This window comes from Trifolium pratense, linkage group LG2, assembly GCF_020283565.1.
Source record: "Trifolium pratense cultivar HEN17-A07 linkage group LG2, ARS_RC_1.1, whole genome shotgun sequence".
NCBI lineage: Eukaryota > Viridiplantae > Streptophyta > Magnoliopsida > Fabales > Fabaceae > Trifolium > Trifolium pratense.
Window position 1 is genome coordinate 3,104,860 of NC_060060.1, and position 22,593 is coordinate 3,127,452.

General features: G+C 35.1%; 1 protein-coding gene across 5 annotated transcripts; it reads left to right on the forward strand.

Moving 5' to 3' along the window:
* The first annotated feature begins 4,978 nt into the window (after window positions 1–4,978).
* Window positions 4,979–22,038, forward strand: LOC123906986 (disease resistance protein RPV1-like). 5 transcript variants are annotated; one of them, XM_045957036.1, is made up of 8 exons: window positions 4,979–5,169; window positions 5,624–10,797; window positions 10,991–11,238; window positions 12,166–13,270; window positions 13,538–13,698; window positions 19,199–19,313; window positions 19,643–20,473; window positions 20,875–22,038. In XM_045957036.1, the coding sequence occupies exons 3-8, from the start codon at window positions 11,036–11,038 to the stop codon at window positions 21,508–21,510; spliced, it is 3,051 nt and encodes a 1,016-aa protein (XP_045812992.1). In that variant the 5' UTR covers window positions 4,979–5,169; window positions 5,624–10,797; window positions 10,991–11,035; the 3' UTR covers window positions 21,511–22,038. The 5 variants fall into 5 exon arrangements, with proteins under 5 accessions (XP_045812992.1, XP_045812990.1, XP_045812991.1 ...); XM_045957034.1 differs by having other exon boundaries at window positions 5,624–6,189; window positions 7,087–11,238; XM_045957035.1 differs by having other exon boundaries at window positions 5,624–6,189; window positions 7,092–11,238.
* Window positions 22,039–22,593: the final 555 nt, after the last annotated feature.

Consider the following 22,593-nt stretch of genomic DNA (forward strand, 5'->3'; position numbering starts at 1 on the left):
ATCCTCCATGGACCGTAGGTCTTCCAAATAGATGGTAGTTTCGTGTGCAGATCCCTTGTCCCCTTTATTCAACAACACTAGCCCATGAAGATTTCTTCGGCGGTCAGCGAGACCTTTCTCATACTCAGGGGCGGGCTCAGACACAAATAATTGGTGGGGCTATAAAAATTTTAGGCACTACTCAAAAAAAAAAAAACTTTGATAATTCAGTTGAACAACAAACAATATATGAGATTTACTAATACAACATGTATATCCAAAAAAAGAACAACAAATCAACGAACTATAAAATTTCTTTTAAAAAAAAACAAACATAAAAAAAAACCACAAAATTTCTATTCGAATAAGAAAAAGACTATAATTGTTAAATCATGCATATCACTATTGTTAGAGTCTTCACAAGATCCTACATTGGACCAAAATATATAGAACACAAAATTATACTAGCATATAGTTTATTTTGATAAACTAATAAACTAATTCAATTAGTTTATAACTTATTAATTTTTATTTCAATTTGACTCGTATTATCTTACTTCAAAAAATTAAATATTAATTATGTCATTTCATATTTATATTCCAGTTGAATTGAGAATTTTACCCAATACTACAAACTCAATTAGAGTTATTCACATTTTTTTTACCAAACAAAGTTAAAGTTAATTGTTATAAAATTAAATTATATATAGCATAAAATAATACTTTACATATAATGAAAGACTTGAAATCATCAATAATAGACTAGAAACTAATATTTGCACTAATACTTAAACTAATATATGTACGAGGGACTTACAGTCATCAATAATAAATTCTAAACTAATATTTACATTAATATTTGTACAAATATATATACAAAATGACTTAAAATTATTTATAAAATATTTATTTATTTTTTTTAGAAAAAAATTGGGCTGGTGTGGCTATAGCCACACCAAGCCTCGAAGAGGTCCGCCCCTGCTCATACTCCTTTTGGGTTATTTTAATATATAATGAATCTCCCTTGATCATGGGGGAAGGGAGGTGACTAACTTGGACCTCACATGAATCATGCAATACTTGAACGAAATATTTCGTCTGCCTTGTCTTCTCCGGTGGCACCATGGCCGATGTTGCAGCCACAATGAAAGGCCACGCTGCCATCGAACCGGTGCTCAAAATTAACACGCAAACAGAAACGAGCTCTCAATGTTCGGTGAGCAATGATGATGAATAATTCCAAACAGCGATGCAGAAATTTCAAAGTGTGGTGCAATTTGCAAAAGTACGTGATTGCAAAATAGGCTTCAAATTCAATTGGTACTGTAGAATCTTTTGATATGTGAATTCCTATGTGATTGATTGTAGCCACGTGGTAGTGGCTTATGCTTGATCGGTGAAATCATACATAGAGGGTATATGGACCAAGGTTTGCGACCGACCCATTTAACCCACGGTCCGCACGGACTTAATACCATTTTTTTTGTCCATTTATATTTTTGTCCGTGTGGATCGGACCGTTAAAACTGCGGGTTACGTGGGTTAGAAATTTTTTTTTTCTACCTCAAGAATTTTCACTCTAACCCAACATATTGAATTGAAATGACAAATCTCGCCTCATATATAAGATAACACTGTAAAAAAAATTAATTTTCTACCCTACTCAAAGAAAGTATGCCGGTGTGAGTTAGAGGAAAAAGACAGAGTATATATGTGAAAAATTTTCATACCGATACACTTCGAAAAAGTGTGCCGGTTTGAAATCATTACCGGTACTCTTTTTCCAAGTTTGCCTAGCTGTATGAATATTCATACGATTTCAAACCAGCACACTTCTAAAAAGTGTATCGGTAAGCTTTTTAAGATGAGAGGCTATACCGACGAAATTCGACGAAATTCGACGAAAATGCATATAAATCAGCTTTTGTGCTTCCCATTTGTCGCTCTTTGATTTTCAAATAAATTGGAAATTTTGCCTTCTACGGTCTTCACCTCTCCACCGAGATCTTTGAAGGATCCACTTCAAGCACACACACTGGCCCAATAATAGTAGTATCTGAATCTGAAGTTTCACTTTACCTACTTTCTTCTTTATTTGTTGGTTTTCATTGCTTGGTTGGAAATTCAATTAGAAAAAACACGAGCCAATACTAGTACCTGAAGCTCTGAATCTAAAGTTTCACTTTGCCCAATTCATTGATCCTATAAGCAGTTTGATGGAGGTTGAAATTCGTCACTTATCTTATCACCTCTTCTTCCTATTCTTGTTGGGCTACTCTATAATTTCTTCAATTAACAATCTTCATCCTAATCCGACCAACATCATTGTTGGTGCAAGAATAACGTTTTTTGTTGAAGGAAATCAGGAAGCTGTGTTGTTACCTACCGGAACAGTTTAAAATACCGGAACACACACTTCGAAAAAGTGTTCAGGTATGTAATACCGTATACGATTCAAACCGGAAACCTTATTAAGTGTTCCAATAAACATTCATAGTTTTTACAAACCGGAACACTTTGAAAAGTGTTCCGGTAAAATTAACATACCGGAAAAGATAAAAACTTACCGGAACAGTTTTTCGGGAATTTGAACGGTCTACCAGAAAAATTATAAAACGACAAAATAAAAAATATTAAAATATGCTGAAATTTGATAAGGGTAGAATGGGCATTTTGAAAATTATGTTGGGGTAGAGTGAAAATTCTTGGGGTAGAGAAAAAAAATTTCGGAGTGGGTTAAATCCGCGAGTTAGCCCGTGGCCCGCGTTTTTTTAATTTATATAATTAGTTACAAATTTTATCACTTATAAATTATAACTTGGTCAATGTCCAAATCCAACTTTTTCAACCAAAAAAAAAAATCCAACTCAAAAATGTCACAAACTTTATTTATTTTTATTTGTTACCTACAATTTATATATTATATCATAAAATTATTAATAATATAAATTTTTTTAGCTTTTATTATATCAATATTTTACTAATTTAGTTTATTTTTTGATAAAAGTGATTTTTTATTTTTTGTTTGTAAAAGTCTGCGGGTTAACCATTTAACCCGCGGGCTTACGCGGACCAGACTTGAAGTTACATATCATAACCCGTTTATATTTGCTGACGGGCTTGTTCGCCCCGTTTATTATGCGGGCTTATGCGGGGCGGGTTAAACGGGGAAGGCTAGCCCGAATACCCAACTCTAATCATACATGTGTAGCAAGTTGCCAATTTTGCAGGTCGGCGCTCATGATTGGAAAAACCCTAGAGCGCTTTAAAAAAAAAAACTGAACTAATTTGTAAATGAAATATAACGCACCATGTCAATTTATCTAGAATATCCTTGTTCAAAAAACAATTATCTAGAATATCGACGAGAGTGTACATAACTGAATCGGGAAACATTAAATTTTCATTACATCTTGTCCGAATATATAAATAGGATTACAAAGAGATTAATACTAAATTGAGCTAACAACTGAAAACATAAAGAAACTAAATCTTATACAAACTATAAGATAACATGACATCAACTCAATTAGCATAATCTAAGTATCTTAACTGCATGCTTGCAGAGAATGATATCTCGATCAACCTGCTTATCTGAAATCAATAAGTGGGGATGAGAACAACCACTTTATCTCAGTGGATTCCTACTACCCAATTACTATTGGTGTCTACACCTGGGCAACTGATGAGCCCACCAACTTAGGTGATCCCGGCACTGCCACCTCGCGATCTTCTCCACACTCCTCTCTAGTGAAGTTTTTGTCTTCCGTAAGAATCGAACCACGTACCCTAAAATTTAAATATGTGTTCAATTCATTCCCACAACTAATTGAGGTACGTAAATATCTTATTGTTATATATTTATATAGACTAAACAACAAAGGAAATAGGCACAAATCAGAGGCAAGCATGTTATCATTTAAAAAGACAGTAAACTTATTGATTTCATTCAAAATCAAAGAAAGATGATCGATTGTCAACTGCTTTTTATTTAATGTTTGTATTGTCAATCGATTGTTTTTCCTATTGATTTTTTCGTAAATTGGATATTCTTTTCGCACAAAATCGAATGTAAATTTTAGTTAAGTGAAAAGAGATTCACGTGGTTTTCATTCAAGTGTTATTGAATTATTATATTTGAAGGCATTTCATATTTAAAATTGACACAATTCGATTAAGTCAATGGAGTTGTCTTTATCAACAAAAAGAAGTAAATGGAGTTGTCTTTATCAACAAATTAAGTCAATGGAATTGCGGAACAAAGAACCCACTAAGCAATAAGCGATGATGATTTTTTTGTTAAGTTAAACGGTCCAAAATCAAGGAATTAATAATAGTTATATATATTGAGATAGATCTGACACAATAGAGGCAATATGAGACATTTCTAGCAACATCTGACGAATCAAGTCTTGTTGAGAATCCAAATCAACCCAGAACCAATCAAAAATCAGATCGAGGGATGGTCAATCAACGTGGTTGAACATCACGAGCACAAGAATCACAAAAAATCAATGAACACTTTAGTACGGCGAACAACTACTAGCGTCAACACAAAATATTTATGCACCTAACCTTTTTGAACCATATCCAAGGTTCCAGGTGTAACACAGAAGGGGATGACATTGGTAAAGGTGGTATAAAATGGTAATAATTCTTTTTTGGAACACACCCTCACACAATAAGTGAAAAAACGATAGCCAGTCTATGGATCGAACTGTAGTCATCGCTACTAAACCAACTAACGATTGATAATTTTTCAATGCATTTACAGAGATACAAATCATTTTTTTTTTTCACGGGAAACAAAATTAAAATAAATTATATTGAAGGGGCCAAAATCATATTTAAACTTTTTTTTTTTACAAGGTTGTGATGTATTGATGTGTGTGTGTTTTATTATTTTGACAAGGTCATGATGTGTGTGTCTTTTATTGTTTTTTTTTGACAAGGTCATGATATACTACCATGGAGTGCATATATAAATATTGTTCAAGTCCTTCATACTCAGACACACAACACAATCATCTAATTTTCTTTCAGCTACACAAACTCATCTCATCCTTCCATGTCTTCCTTTTCGAGAGACCAATATCGGCGGTGAGACTGGCCGGACTCTCTCATTTGATCAGATGAGAAGAAAGTCTGTGCGTAACTAGTCATATAACATTCCTCCGTTTCAACAACAATGTAAATATATTATTATTATTTTAATGCCCAAACCAAATTTATGTTTGGTATATTGTTTATTTTTAAGTTTCTAATTTGGTCCTTACATTTAAAAATTTTAAGTTTGTCTTTTACGTTTCAATAAGTTAGTCTTTTTAGTCTAATTTTCATTTAAAACTTTCATGTGACTAACATAGATACGCAGATGGATAATTTGGAGATGACTTATTTGATGGAAAGAACGAGTGTATAGATGTCACAAAAAAAAAAAAGAAAAAAAAGAACGAGTGTATAGACTAACTAGGAGATAAACTTAAACATTTTAAATGTATTGTTAAAACATAAAATAAAAATTATGAAGTCAGACATGAAATTTTGCCTCTTGTCATTTTACTTCATTACATGAATTTAGTTCATTCAATTTCAACCCATCTATTTATTTCTTATTCTTTATTTTTATTATTATTTTCAATAGCTTACAGGGATGAAGTTAAAAGTCAAAAAAAGATGTAATTCAACCCTATAAAATTGGCTTCTTTGAGCAACAATACATACTCTTCATTTGGAATTCACTCCTTGAGATTTTAAAGGAAAACATGCTCAAAAAGTATCACGAGATTCTCACATCGGATTGCAGCTTTCATCAAGCCATTGACATCGTAAGGTGTTGAGCACACCACCATCTGAATATCAGAGATTGATTGAAAATATGACTTCAGCCGTTGTGAGTGTTCGGCTCCAAGTTGCCATCCGACTCCACTGAGCCCATAAATGATGATCGGTATTTTAAACTGCCCTCCGATGGTAGCAACATACCCCAATTGTTAGAGATTTGGTTAAATGCCAAAAGTAGAAATCTCATTTTCATGACAATAGAACTACTTCCCTGCTGTGTTGAGGGCATGAAAATGGGATTTCTACTTTTGGCATTTAGCCAAATCTCTAACAATTGTGGTATGTTACCTTACACGTCGGAGGACAGTTCAAAATACCAATCATCATTTGTGGGTCCTGTAACGACCCAAATTTATTATTCACCATGTAAGTGTTTATTTATTTGGTGACGTGACTTTTAAGTAAGATAGTAACTTTAAGTTATTATCGAGAGCATTAGTTAACGACCGAGTCTATGAGAGTTAGAGCATGTTGGGCCGTGTTAGTGGACTTTTGACCCAATGGGCCTTGGACTTAAGGTGGGGGGCGCTACATAAGCCTTAGTAGAGAGAGAAAGTTCATTTTTCTTTGTTCGAGAGAAAGAAGAGAGAAGGAAGAGCAATAGCTAGGGCAAGGGGAAAACTCGAAGAATCAAGAGGAGGACTCGAGATTTCACCGATCCAAGGTAAGAGAGTAGATTTCATATTCGTGGGTGATACGAGAAAGGGGAGAATGTCGATTTCTCCGTACCCGAACTTTCTCCACCCCATTTTCGTTTGGATTTTTGGGTGATTTTCTTAAGGAAAATGATAGAGAATGTTCATAACATGTTTAATATACTTGTATCATGTAGTATGAATGATTTTGTGGGTTAAAATTGGGAATTTGTAGATGTTTGATCAAGAACTTTGTGGTTTATGAGTTTTTGAGTAAAAATTATAAATCCTTACTTTTTCGATGTATTTGATGTAGATCTGAGAATCAATCCGTCCTTTTATGTTTATATATGTGTTATGTACATGAAAATAAACTTATTTGGGATTTATAACATGAAAAATGAGATTTTTGGGTGATTTGGAGTGAAAAACGCGAAGTTTGAGCATTCCTATCAGGAGGCCCTCGCTAGGCCCTCGCTCAGCGAACATGTAGCGACCAACTCGTGTAAGTTTAAGAGTGCAACCTAAGAGGGTGGGTGAATTAGGTTATGAGACTTTTTGTTTATTTTTAGAAATGTTATGGTAATTTTATTTTTGTTGAAGGTTTGTGATGAATATATGAATAAAGTGCAGGGAAAGAGAAAATGGACACAGGAGATTTATAGTGGTTCCCCTAATGGTACGTCCACTCCCTTCACACCCTGTGAAGGATTTCACTATGATCTTTATAAAGTGAAACAAGAGAACAATCCTCTCTTTTTCACTCTCTTGCTTCCAACAATCCTGGACAGCAAGGTGATTCCCTACAAAGTGAAACAAGAGAACAATCCTCTCTTTTTCACTCTCTTGCTTCCAACAATCCTGGACAGCAAGGTGATTCCCCTTATAATCTCTACAAAGTGAAACAAGAGAACAATTCTCTCTTTTACACTCTCTTGCTTCCAACAATCCTGGAAAGCAAGGTGTTCACACTAATCTGAATTTTATACAAGAGTTTGAGTACAAGAGAATTTTGATACAACAAAATTCCAATAATTTGTTTTCACTTAATATAACAATTCAGAATGATAAACTCTAAGTTCTCGGGAAACTTTTATCTGATATGAAATTATGCAGGAAAGTTTCAAAGAGTTTTGTGAAAGTTTTTACAGAGAATTGTTATAAAAAAGTTAATGAAAGTGATTCGTTGTTTTTGAGAAAATTCTGATGTATATTTATATAGAAAATGATACCTCTTTGAAAATACAATTGCAATGATTTGAAAGAGGTATAATAATGAAAAAGGTGTGTTTACGTATCAGAATTTTCAAATGGATACAGAGGTAAATCGATTTCCATTACCAGGGAAATCGATTTCCCTTCCTTTCTTAACGTTAAAAGAAGTTTCAAAATTGCACAGGGTAAATTGATTCTTTTGAGTTTTTGCTTAATGTTTCTTGATTGGAATTTCAATTTAATATAAATTTGTGTTTCACATATTATTCTTTATGAAATTGTGTGTCAATTTACCTATATTAGGAATTAAGATTATAGAGTTCGACTACTCAGGAATTGAAAAGAGACGAATGAGCAAGTTAATGGTAGCGAAAAGAGACCACTTGAGTCTTTAAAAATAAAATCTAATCTGAACCATGTATTTAATCTGATGGATGACATTTAAAATCAAATAAATGTTTCAGTGTATATTTAGATGTCTCGGAATTTTTTTTCTATTATACAAAATTATTGATTATTAAAGGTGCGTTTGATCTGCTAAAAAACAGGGGACTGGACAATTTTTGGTGTACCCTGTTTGATTTGAAACTGATTATGAGACTGGGCAAATTAGGTAGCAAGGGACAGGACAAGAACAAGATTTTTTGTCCCTCACTAAACCACATGACAACTTTTTGTCTACAGTACAACTATATAAAATACGAAAGTACTCATTTTATTATCGAATATAAAAATATTATCGCCCTATATCTCTCCGATACAGTTTTGTTCTGTCCTGTATTATCTTGTTCTGTCATATGCTGTTCTGTCCAGTTCTTGCTATTTTACGAATCAAACGCACCCTAAAAGAACAAGTTTGTGTAACTTTATTGATGTGTTTAGTTGTGAGAAGAGATTGAGAAGAGAGAAATATGTGAGAAAGAGTAAGAGAAGAGAGAGATTAATGAGAAACAGAGTATATTTGATGTATTGATTGATATAAAATAAAAAGAAGAGAAATAGGAAAAAGAGAAATAAAGTGATTTAACAAATTGGCTAAAAAGTCCTTATTTAAAAATCCTCATTTTTTTTAAACGAATTATAGAAAAAAGCCAAAAGCAATCACATGGCTTTAATTAATTTTTAGGTGGAAGGGTATTAATGTAATAATACATATAACATTTTGTCTTCTTATGCTTTCTTCTCACATGAGAGAAGATCACAAAAAGTGGTGGCGTCCACGTTTTTTTAATCTCTTTTTCCTATTTGTCTGCATACCAAACAGATGAAATTCCATATTTCTCTCAAACTTCTCTCTTTGCTAACTCTCTCTTCACAATTTCTCTCAAAATAAACACACCCTATATGTGTCATAAAATAAAAATGTCAGTTACATTCAATCCATAATTAATAAAATAAAAGTTTCATATTTTAAAATGTTATAGTTATATTATTAACGATTAGTCAAAAAATTATATCTTTGCGATGGTGATAACAATGAGCTTTGCAATAGGACCACAACATAATGTGATGACTACAACAATGAATTTAGTGCAATGGAGTCAAGTTTGCTATAGCAATCAGCAATGGTGTCAAGTTTGCTATAGCAATCAACTTTTGCAAGCATATAACACTCAACAAAACACGATCTAGGTATAAACGAGGGAGAATGGTTAAATCTTTGCCAATCTGTTGTTTCTTCACCGTCCTTAATTTGGTTCATCTACTCATCTTGACTTGGTTTATCTACTCTATATTGAATAATGTGATGTGTTGAAATTAGAATTTTATCTTAAGATGATATTAAAACATATTATAATCAAGGGTTAAGATTTGGAGTAACTATTTACACTTATTCTTGGAGTCAATTGATCTCTCCTCATTTGAAATATTAAAACATATTATAATGCATAAAACATGTTAAAAAATTATAAAGACCATGTATTCCGTGCCATACTAGTAATTAAATATAACAATAAAGGCCTAAATGAAATTTCCCTCCTAGAAATCGCATCAATTGGAAGAGTTTCAGGTACATCGAGCATTTCGACTTCTACTGAAAATCTTCTCCCCATAAATAATTTTTAGGTGTTAAACGGAAGAGTTTGATCCGCAAGTCCCACTTGTTTTTCAATTACCACATGCTCTTTTTTGGTCCCACGGGCCTCCACCTCTCTAATCCCACCATTTTCGATTAGTCATATCGTTTTCAATTTGGCTATAAAAAATCCCTCTTCGAATACCATATTCTACCCAACCATGATGACTAAACAACATTGGACAGAGAACAGTATGAATAGCCGACGATGGACTACGCGGCCGTTTACACAGAAAACGACAAAAACTAAACTAACTAAAACTAAACAAAACAATAACAAAAAACAGAAGAAGAGAAGGCGAGTGAGTGAGTGAGTGAGGAAGAGGTGAGTGAAGTGGAGTATATATAGCCATTTTTCTATGACATGGCCGCACAAGTGGCCAATTAAAATTGGCCAATTGACAAGCCTTGGACTTAAGTAGGAGACCTATGATCACCGACCTATCCGCTACTTAAGTAGCTAACGGTGTCAGCAAGAGACATTTTCAAAATTTCTCCAAAATTTCTCATCAGTAGTTGAAGCCTATAATTAGAAACGAGTAGGGTGCCCAAGAAACACAAGATGCGCGCAAAACGTAATTCTCAGATAATGAAAAGATATTTAGCCGTGAGACCCATGAAAAGTAAACTTTCTTTCCTCTTAGTCAAGGATTCCAAACGGTGAAAGATCTTTGGATTCCGCACTTTCTTTCCTTCCACAATCAACCTTCCCACCTTCCCTTAAGCCAAACACACTGTTAGTTTCATTTCTCTCTTCTTCAAAATGGTCAATGGTCATAGTCTGGCCGCCAGTCATTATTCCAAACCAAAAAAAAAATATCTCTTTCTTCTTACACACTAACATCAAAACCAGAACAATAGTTAGTTTGGTTGTTGCATACTAAGAGAGTTGCATTGCATAGTTTTAATTTTAAGTTGTCTGGGTAGTACAGTTATGGAGATTTTGACAAGTATTGTTGCAAGTATCATAAAAAAGAGGCGAATATTTGGTGGCACTCGCACACGTGAAACAAACATAGAAGCTTTGGACAAAGGATTATTAAGAAGGTATGAAGTGTTCTTAAGTTTTAGAGGCGAAGACACACGTGCTTCATTCACTTCACATTTATATGCTTCTCTTCAAAACACTGGAATCAATGTTTTTAGAGACGATGATTCTATTCAAAGAGGAGATCACATTTCAACATCACTACTGCGAGCAATCGAACAGACTCAAATTTCTGTTATTATTTTGTCAAAGAATTATGCAGATTCCGGATGGTGTTTAGATGAGTTGGTGAAAATAATGGAATGTCACAGAACCTTACGGCAGATAGTGCTGCCAGTGTTCTATGACGTAGATCCTTCAGATGTTCGTCACCAAACTGGGGAGTTTGGAAAAGCGTTTCAAAATCTTTCCAACAGAACTTCGGAGGACAAGTTGCTGAAATGGAGAGATGTGCTTCGTCAGGTTGCTGGCCTTGCTGGCTTTGTGGTTCTAAATACAAGGTAGTTTAATTAATTCAACCATTAGATCATTTTGATTTTACATTCAAGTTTAATTACTTTCTATTGTTAGCGTGCAATATGTTTGGTAAGGCCATATTTTGAGCTTATAACTTATAAGCTCGTATGACCAAAGAAAGCCCTTTGGTAAATGTTTTTGAAAAAGAGCTTATGGGTCTGTTTGGTAAAAATAAGCTATAAACTAGCTAATAGCTGATAAGCTAGCTGATAGCTGAAAAACTAACCGGTTGAAATTAAAGTATTTGGTAAAATTAACTTTTAAAGTGGTTGATAAATATAAAATGACATAAAAGACATGTATGTTTAGTGGGTAGTTTTATTTTTTAAAAAATAAAAAAATTAAATTAAAGGTTAAAAATGGAAAAAACTGTAAAAAGCTATAAGTTCAAACGCTACTTGAAATAACATATCAAAAAAAGCTATAAGCTAATGAGAAAAACTATTTACCAAACACTTTCTATTTTATCAAACAGACACTATAGCTTATTTTGCTAGCTTATAGTTTTTTACCAAATTGAACCTTATTACTTACAAATCATATTTTAATAATAATAATAATATGTTAAAAATAGATTCTTATATCAGGTTTTTAAAGTTAAGAATTACCCACTTTTTTTTTTTTTACGGAATTATCCACTTATTCACTTCAAATAGCAGCTGAAATTCTATTCACTGGACTACTTCACTAGAAAATGTTCAAAATTACTCTTATGTTCCTTTTAAATTGTTTATATATATGTGCGTGCGCACGCCTTTACTTCGCTCCATTCTTTGTTGGCGCAAACCTTTTTATTTGGTTCATGTACGTATTCATATCTATCAGTATGTTCATATACAATCCTACATATACCTATATACATGCATGTATCACATACATATAAGCACATTTTCTTTGGTTCATTTTTATAGGAACGAAAGTAAGGCCATCAAGGATATTGCTGAAAAAATTACTCATTTACTTGACAAGAAAGACTTGTTCATTGCTGATAAACCAGTGGGAGTTGATTCTCGAGTGCAAGATGTCATTCAACTACTAGACATGCAACAATCAAATAGTGTACTACTTCTTGGGATGTGGGGTATGGGGGGAATCGGAAAAACAACCATTGCAAAAGCCATCTATAATGAGATTGGCCGTAATTTTGAAGGTAGAACCTTTCTTGCAAATGTTAGGGAAGTTTGGGAGCAACCTGCTGGACAAGTGAATTTACAAAATCAACTTCTATCTAATACCTTCAAAGGAACGACAGCCAATATACAAAGTATTGATTCAGGAAAAATTATATTAAAGGAAAGGCTTTGTCATAATAGATTACTTATTGTACTCGACGATGTGGATGACTTGGAGCAGTTGGATGCTTTGTGTGGAAGTCGTGATTGGTTTGGTCCGGGGAGTAGAATAATTATCACAACCAGAAATATGCACATACTTAGAGGGAATAGAGTTGACGAAGTATACTCAAATAAAGAAATGAATGAAAGTGAATCAATTGAGCTTTTTAAATGGCATGCATTCAAGCAAGCGAGTCCCAACGAAGAATTTGTTGGAATTTCCAGAAATGTCGTTATGTATTCTGGGGGATTGCCGCTAGCGCTAGAAGTTCTTGGGCGCTATTTGTTTGAGAGGGAGGTAATAGAATGGAGATGTGTATTGGAGAAACTAAAAAGAATTCCCAATGACAAAGTACATAAGAAGTTAAAAATAAGCTATGATGGTTTAGACGATGATTCCCAAAAAGCAATATTCCTCGACATAGCTTGTTTCTTTATTGGGATGGACCGAAATGATGTTATACATATATTAAATGGCTGTGGATTTTTTGCAGAAGATGGAGTAAGAGTCCTTGTTGAGCGAAGCCTAGTAACTGTTGATGATAACAACGAACTCAGAATGCATGATTTGTTGCGGGATATGGGAAGAGAAATCATTTGTAATAAACCACAAAAGGAGCCTGAGGAACGTAGCAGGTTGTGGTTTCATGAGGATGTTGATGGTGTCTTAGCAGGACAAACAGTAAGAACTTGATATACCTTTATTTGATTCGAGATTTAAAATATTTAAAACCTAAAGAAGAAAAACTAACATATATGAGTATGTGATTAACATTCATTTATTTTGTTGATTATCTCAAGAACTTGAAAATTGTTGCGTACCATTTTGTACTTCATGATTTCTAGTTTCTCGCAAGGAAGCTTAAAGATAGGTTTCATCACTAGTTTTTAGCTGCCTTGTATCTGTAAGTTGTGCATGTTTTAATTAATGGTCCGATCTATTGCATAGGGAACAAAAGCCATTGAAGGATTGGCTTTGAAGTTGCCAAGAGATGGTCCGAAACGTTATAATACCAAAGCATTTATGGAGATGAAGAAACTCAGATTGCTTCAACTTGTTGATGTACAGCTTGATGGGGATTTTGAATATCTTTCAAAAAAATTGAGATGGCTTTTGATGGATTATTTCGCAAGTGAACGAATTACCACGTAGTAATAAAAATATCGATCCACAGGGATTGTGTGATTAAACTAGTCGAATAGTGCTCATAAACATTATGCAAGAAATACACATAAATTGGGGGTATGTTGAGTGATGATTTGTTAGAAAACGTGCTTTGATATAATGGAAAAGCGAGGTAGAATCATCGAAATCGCCTAGTCTATAGCTAAACCACATGCAATCTACTATATCATAGGAATCTACTCAAGTGTTCACAACTAGATCGACAAATTAGTGAATCGCAATCTCTTGTCAAAATCCACTCTATTCGTTGTCGATACTCCCCCGATCTCTCGGGCGGAAGCTACCTACAACGAATGATATTAACGCGCGTCAATCGTTCGCTACACTCTATGTCTCAATCTCTCGACCGGAGACACTCGAGCGCTCAATGCAATTCAGTTCAGAAATTAAATCAATACTCTCGCACGTGACTTAACTCGAAATCATTACAACACTAATGAAGGATTATAAAGCATTAAGCATCGAATTGCATTAAATCAACACTATGAAAAGAGTAGATTCTTACACATATAGCAGATTACAACTGATTCATCTACATCCTAGACTATCCTAGATCCTACCTCCAAAGAAGCTTAGCTCCTCATCTTCCTTCGTTCGCGTCCTAGCTTCAACGTCATGGCTTGTGAATCCATGCTATCGATGTGCTTGGAGCTATCCTCTGGAGTCTTTAATCCCAATCTTGAAGTTTCCAAACCCAGAATGTAGATCAAAATTGCAGAATTTTCCAACCCGAAAACAGAATTATGCAGAAACCATATATACTGAATGCAACCACGCCGCGCGCCAGATCTATCACGCCGCGCGTGGTTGCAAATCCATCAACTACGCCGCGCGTGATAACGGTATCACGCGGCGCGTGATCAAGTCAGAGAGCAATCTTCTTTTTGATCAGAGTATCACGCCGCGCGTGGTCAGGTATCACGCCGCGCGTGATCAGAGTGAAAATCAAAGCTCCCTGTGATCTCCATCACGCGGCGCGTGATGGGCTACGCCCCAAGCGTAGTAAAAATCATCCATTTCCTGCAATTTTTCCTGTTTTCTTGCAAAACAAGTAATCAAGCTTATGATTAGATTTCTCTTATATTTATTGCCAAAAACCTACTAAAATGCATCTAATGTTGCTAAAATATGCATGGATTAGAGAGTGTGACGATTCGTCATCACAACCCCAAACTTAAACCTTTCCTTGTCCTCAAGGAAACAACTTTTACCTCAAGCTTTTGTGTCAAGACCTTGGCATTTTCCTTAAATTCACTCGAATCATACATACGTGAGAATCACCTGATGATCAATGATCCACCTGCAAACAATGCTCAATTGCACAATCGTTCCCGCAAGACATTTTCAAGTAGTTCACACTTTTCGACCAAGGCTCTATGATTTCATCACACTACTCACATGCACTCTTCAGTTTTTGGTACTTCACTCAAATCAACACATCAATGCAAGTCAACAATAATTTTGCAAGTAGTCTAAGAATTCATTCGGTTCACTTTGTGCACACACATTAGAGGTCTTTAGGGTTATAACGTGGCTTGGCTAGGGTGGATGGTGACATTTTTGGATAAGTAGTAGAAAAACTTGGAGTTAGATCCCCCTATTAGTCAAAGAACATTTTCATAAACCAAACCCCTTTTGAAATATAGTGGACTAGAGAACTTTTTCAAATCATCAAACAAAGTTTTGCAAGTCTTTTGAATTCAAGGCTATCACTTCTTTTCTATATTTTTTTGTTTTTTCACATTCATTCATCTTTTTTTTTTTTATTTTGCATTCTCTTTTTTCTTACTATTTATTTTCTTTTCTTCTTTGCCTTGCAATTGTTGAAATTTTTCAATCAAAACTTTTATAAGTTCTCTAGTACCCTCACCCCAAACTTTATTTGTTGCTAATTCCAAAGAGCAACCCCAAACTTAGTGGTGAGCAATGCGCATCAACCACTAATTAGGTGCCTAACCTCCAAGAAAGTCATTCATTTTTTCTTCAAAATGTTCTTAAGGTTGTGCAAAATAAGATTTTCTTTTTCAGCTCAAAATGGTTAAGCAAAGGATAATTATAAGTAAGGGTGGATAGAAAGGCTCAAAGGTACCAAGGAACATGCCTCGTGTGTGCTACAAAAGTACCAATCAAATAAAAAGACGACACGCAAAATCGAGAGACAATACATGAGTGGATATCACACATAGAAGAATGAGAAGTGTTTGGCTCAATACCTCACGGTTGGGTCGAATCAAAGAGCCGGTCAAAAAGTGTGCATTCCCTTCCTTTGCCTCTTGATCACATGAGTGCAACAAGCTATTGCACTGCAGGTTTCACAAATTACACACGAAGAAAATCATGCAATTGATACTCAAGTAACTAGAAGGAACATGCCAAGATATCGAAACAAATTCCAAAGGTAAAAGAAATTCCACAATCAAACATAAAAAGATTCAAATTCAGAGTTTAAAGTACATTCATCCAGCCAATTCAAAGGAACATCAAACAATTATTCATAAAGTAGCATAAAAGTGAAAGGGAAGAAAGGACCGTAAACTCATGGGTTGCCTCTCATGAAGCGCTTCTTTCTCGTCATTAGCTTGACGCTTCATCATCACAAGTTAGGGAGGATACTTCAACTTTGATTCAACCCGGCTCCTCTTGTTCTCTTCATTCAAAGGAGCAATATTAATATCAAATAGTAATGATTTCATGCTTCCCGAATCACTCTTGAGACCTTCCCATTTGGCCTTCAAATTGGTTCTTTCCTTCTTACTAGACCGTGATGGAGATTTCTTAGAACTTTCCTTCACCGAAGCTTTCCATGTTGAAGTGGAAGACTTTTGAGGATTAACAACCGGATCGGGCTCTTCTTCTTTGGCCACCTTGTGCAAACAATAGATAGGAACCACACCATCCAAGACCCATCCTAGGTCGTCATTCACTTTCTCCGCTTCTTTTAACAAGTCATTCTCTTCTAGTGGAGTGAGCAAATCACTTATGATCACGGGTTTCCTAGAGTCGCCGCCCAAAAACACATACTTCCATTTAGGAGGAAGTTCTTTCAATTCCGGTGGCTTTTTTATTGCCTTTGGCTCTTTCTCCTCTTCTAGGGGGTTATCCAAGTTTTGAAGAAATATTTCAATCTCATGATCCCACTCTTCTTCTTTCCCATCTTTTACCACTTCCTCTAGCACTTCCACTTTGAAACATTCGGATACCACTCCACAAAATTCAAGGTCTTGGTTCTTGACCTTCTTCAACCTAGGATAAGGCATTCTAGCATATGGTGAAGGAACTTGAAACTTGGGGCCCTTCACAAGAGGTTTCTTGCCTTTCTTGGCACTAGACTCATTCCCCACTCTCTCTTCAACTTCACCCTCATAAGCTTTCTCTTCCTTATTTTTTTCTTCTTTCTTATTTTCTCTTCTATTTTCAACTACACCATCCCTCATCTCTTCAACTACACCATTTTTACTCTCATCCTTCTTAGGATTCTCCACTACTTTCTGTGATGAAACTTCTCTACTCCTCAAATTAATGGAATTACAACTTTCATTACGAGGATCCGTGGTGTTTCCACAAAAACCACTTTGAGTTTGTAGAGAAGAGACTTGCCTTGCTAGTTGACCCATTTGGTTTTCGAGATGTTTGATGGAGGCTTCATGACGTTCGCTTGACACTTCTTGGTTTGCCTTCATCACCTCAAAATTGCTTTGAGTCATCGTCATGGCCAAGATAAGAGTATCTTCAAAAGATTCAAGGTGATCTTCAAAATGTTGATCTTGAGGAAATTCTTGATTTGGATTAGCTCCATAAGAACAATTCATGTGATTCTTCACTCCAAGATTGTAGGTGTTGAAATGAGGATTATTTTGAAAGGTTGCTTGCACCATACATTGAGCTTCTAGTTGTTTGGTAATGATTTGTAGAAAGACATTGTTGAACTTGCAACTAGTTAAGAGTGCCTCTTGATTGTATGATTCAAACATGCCTTCCTTCCGCTTTACGATTTACACGAGCTGTCTTCTCAATTTCTGGATCAAACTGCAGCTCGATGGGACCTGTCCTCCGCATGCACAAGGAAACAAACAAGTAGAACGCCCTCGACAGAAAAATGTAAAAACAGAAAAATCAAAGAAAACACAGAAAATATAAACACTATTGTCTTGTCGAATCAATCACAATCCCCGGCAACGGCGCCAAAAACTTGATGGATTATTTCGCAAGTGAACGAATTACCACGTAGTAATAAAAATATCGATCCACGGGAATTGTGTGATTAAACTAGTCGAATAGTGCTCATAAACATTATGCAAGAAATACACATAAATTGGGGGTATGTTGAGTGATGATTTGTTAGAAAACGTGCTTTGATATAATGGAAAAGCGAGGTAGAATCATCGGAATCGCCTAGTCTATAGCTAAACCACATGCAATCTACTATATCATAGGAATCTACTCAAGTGTTCACAACTAGATCGACAAATTAGTGAATCGCAATCTCTTGTCAAAATCCACTCTATTCGTTGTCGATACTCCCCCGATCTCTCGGGCGGAAGCTACCTACAACGAATGATATTAACGCGCGTCAATCGTTCGCTACACTCTATGTCTCAATCTCTCGACCGGAGACACTCGAGCGCTCAATGCAATTCAGTTCAGAAATTAAATCAATACTCTCGCACGTGACTTAACTCGAAATCATTACAACACTAATGAAGGATTATAAAGCATTAAGCATCGAATTGCATTAAATCAACACTATGAAAAGAGTAGATTCTTACACATATAGCAGATTACAACTGATTCATCTACATCCTAGACTATCCTAGATCCTACCTCCAAAGAAGCTTAGCTCCTCATCTTCCTTCGTTCGCGTCCTAGCTTCAACGTCATGGCTTGTGAATCCATGCTATCGATGTGCTTGGAGCTATCCTCTGGAGTCTTTAATCCCAATCTTGAAGTTTCCAAACCCAGAATGTAGATCAAAATTGCAGAATTTTCCAACCCGAAAACAGAATTATGCAGAAACCATATATACTGAATGCAACCACGCCGCGCGCCAGATCTATCACGCCGCGCGTGGTTGCAAATCCATCAACTACGCCGCGCGTGATAACGGTATCACGCGGCGCGTGATCAAGTCAGAGAGCAATCTTCTTTTTGATCAGAGTATCACGCCGCGCGTGGTCAGGTATCACGCCGCGCGTGATCAGAGTGAAAATCAAAGCTCCCTGTGATCTCCATCACGCGGCGCGTGATGGGCTACGCCCCCAGCGTAGTAAAAATCATCCATTTCCTGCAATTTTTCCTGTTTTCTTGCAAAACAAGTAATCAAGCTTATGATTAGATTTCTCTTATATTTATTGCCAAAAACCTACTAAAATGCATCTAATGTTGCTAAAATAGGCATGGATTAGAGAGTGTGACGATTCGTCATCAGCTTTCTTGGAAGGGATTTCCTTTATCATGCATACCTACAAACTTTTATTCAGGAAACTTAGTTTCCATTGAGTTAGAAAACAGCAATGTCGAAATTATGTGGAAAGAGACACAGGTATTAATTTTGATTTTAGTTTTTTGCATGTCATGAGTTACTTTCACTACTCATATTTATGGATGACATTTAAACGAATAGTCTCAAATCGTAATACCATTTTATTATGGGAAAATTACACTGACCTCATTCTTTTTAAACAATTTTTAACACTGTTAAAACTAAAAACTTACTTTTAGTCTTCTCTGTGTCCTTTCCATTTGGTTTGTAGTTTGAGTTGCTGGTATTATGATAACTGGACTTGTTGATGTGGCTTCCGTTTATGATGGTAGTTGCTTCCCATTAAGCTTCTTTCCTAAGTCTTCTCTTTAATATTTATGTTCTTGCAGAGGATGGAGAAGTTGAAAATTCTAAACCTTAGTCATTCTCATTATCTGACACAGACCCCTGACTTTTCAAACATGCCTAATCTTGAAAAGCTAGTACTGAAAGATTGTCCAAGGTTGCGTGAGGTCTCCCATAGCATTGGACATCTTAATAAAATTCTTCTGATAAATTTGGAAGATTGTATTAGCCTTTCTAGCCTTCCAAGAAGCATCTATAAGTTGAAATCTCTTACAACTCTCATTCTTTCTGGCTGTTCAATGATTAACAAGTTGGAAGAGGACTTGGAACAAATGGAATCTTTAACCATTCTGCTTGCAAGTAAAACTGCAATAACAAGTGTGCCCTTTTCAATTGTAAGGTCAAAAAGCATTGGTTATATTTCTTTGTGCGGCTATGAAGGATTCTCACAGGATGTATTTCCATCAATCATTTGGTCTTGGATGTCACCAACAAGTGGTCTTTCATCCCCATTTCAAACATCTCCTGCCATGTCATCTCTTGTTTCTTTAGATATTCCACATAGTAGTTCCCAGGAACTGTCATCTATTTCAAACCACATTTCAAGGCTTCGAAGCCTATGGATAGAGTGTGGCACAGAACTTCAACTTTCTGAAGATGCAAAACTCATATTGGATGCTTTATATGCCACACTTTCAGAGGAATTGGAATCGACTTCAGCTACTTCACAAGTATCAAAAATGAAAACTTCTGAATTAGTTCAATGCTGCAGTCAATTGCATGTTTTGGGATCAAAAGATTCCTTGAAGTCTGTTCTAATACAGTTGGGAATGAATTGCCATGTCACCAATAATCTGAAAGAACACATTTTACAGGTTTGTGCCTCTCTCTCTCTCTCCATTGTATGTATTGACAACCTCATTGTTTTTGTAATTGAATTGTTTTTTATATTAATACATTTGAATTATTTTTTGTAAGTTTATAATAACTGTTGAAGAATCATATTTTAAAATGAGTTGTGACCACACACACATTGCACAATTTAGTGAGCGGTACAAAAGGAAATCAGAAACTCTCACTTTTATTCTGGTTGTATGGTACTTTAAGCTGGACTGACAGACTATTTTAAGAACCCAAGCAATTTTTTCTGCATAACTCGAAAATTTTAACAATATAAATATGATTAATTATCTTAGGAGGAAATATTATATCTTTAATTTTTGAGTCGACATTAATATATTATTAAAAAAATTTGAACCTATTTTCACTTTTATAGAAAATGGATGAGAATGGGAGTGGAGGTTGTTTCCTTCCGGGTGACAGATATCCATATTGGTTAACCTTCAATTGTGAAGGTTCTTCTGTAACTTTTGAAGTCGCTCAAGTGGAAGGGCGTATGTTGAAGACATTAATGATATGCATTGTCTATTCTTCAACCCCCGATAACATATCATCAAATGGCCTTACAAACTTGTTGGTGAAAAATTATACAAAGGCCACAATTCAGCTTTATAAAAGAGAGGCATTAGTCGCCTTTGAAGACGAGGAGGGGCAGAGAGTAGTATCAAGTATAGAACCTGGTAACAAAGTGGAGGTTGTTGTTGTTTTTGAGAAAGGTTTCATTGTGAAGAAGACAGCTGTGTATCTTGTATATGATGAACCAAATGCTGAAATAGTGGAGGAGTTTCATGCACAAGATAAGAATGTTATTGTTAGTAGTGGTGAAGAAAATGAATGCTTTGTCAGAAAGGTCTCTACCAATTCACAAGATAAGAATGTTATTGTTAGTAATGGTGAAGGAAATGAAAGCTTTGTAAGAGAGAGATTTCCTCAAGTGGTGCCTATGAATGATTTAGCACATAACAAAAGGAAGACAGTAAAAGAATGGTTGGGTAAGTATCGGTGCTGCTAGTTGTGTTGGGTCGATCAAATAAATCTTGAACTGTGGATTACAGGTTTTATGCGCACATTGGTAGCTACTAATGCTCTGGTTTCTGAAGAAATGGATTCTTGGGTAAGACAAGTTGTCCTTGAGATTGATTCTTAAAGGAAATTGGCAGGTGGAAATCAGCCATTATTCTAGGCAAGTCATTCAATATGCACACAAACCGGGTAATCTCGATATGCTTCAAGAGTTTATCTAGGGGAAAATGTTGAAGACATGCACCTAATCTCCTAATGAAGTTTATAGTATGTTGTTTAATGTCATTATTATTGGACCTGTTACCTATTGTGTGCCTTTGCTTCATTTTTCTTCTATTAGGTTTTACAAATTCCATTAATGTTTTGTAAAATATGTACTTGTTGGTTACATCATTGTAAAATCATAGATGAATATGTCATGGTCATTACAATACTGAAGATAGTTAATCTTGTGGTATCAAGGCAAAAAACTATAAAACCAACAAATACATTATATGCAAAATAATTTTCTCTCTGAATTCAGTATTCATTTGCTTTGCCTCTTATAGCTGAGGAATAATTCTGTTAGAATTTCCTCTAGAAATCCTTGGGTGCTATTTGTTTGAGAGGAATGTAACAGAATGGGAGTGTGTATTGGAGAAACTAAAAAGAATTCCCAATGACAAAGTATAGAAGAAGTAAAAAATAAGCTATGATGGTTTAGACGATGATTAAATCGAAGTAGTATTCCTCGACATATAGCTTGTTTCTTTATTGGGATAGACAATAATGATGTTATACACGTGTAGATATATTAAATGCTCGTGGGCTTTTTTTGCAGAAAATTGAGTAAGTGTCCTTATTGAGTGAAGCTTAGCAACTATCAATGATAAAAACAAGCTTGGAATGCATGATTTGTTGCGGGATATGGGCAGAAAACTTCATATATCTTTATTTTATTCTGGATTTAAAATATCTCAACTTAAAGAAGAAAGACATATATGAGTCAGTGATTGACAAACATTCATTTGTTATGTTGATTATTGCAATAACTTAATAAAATAGTTCTGAATTATTTTGTGCTTCATGGTTT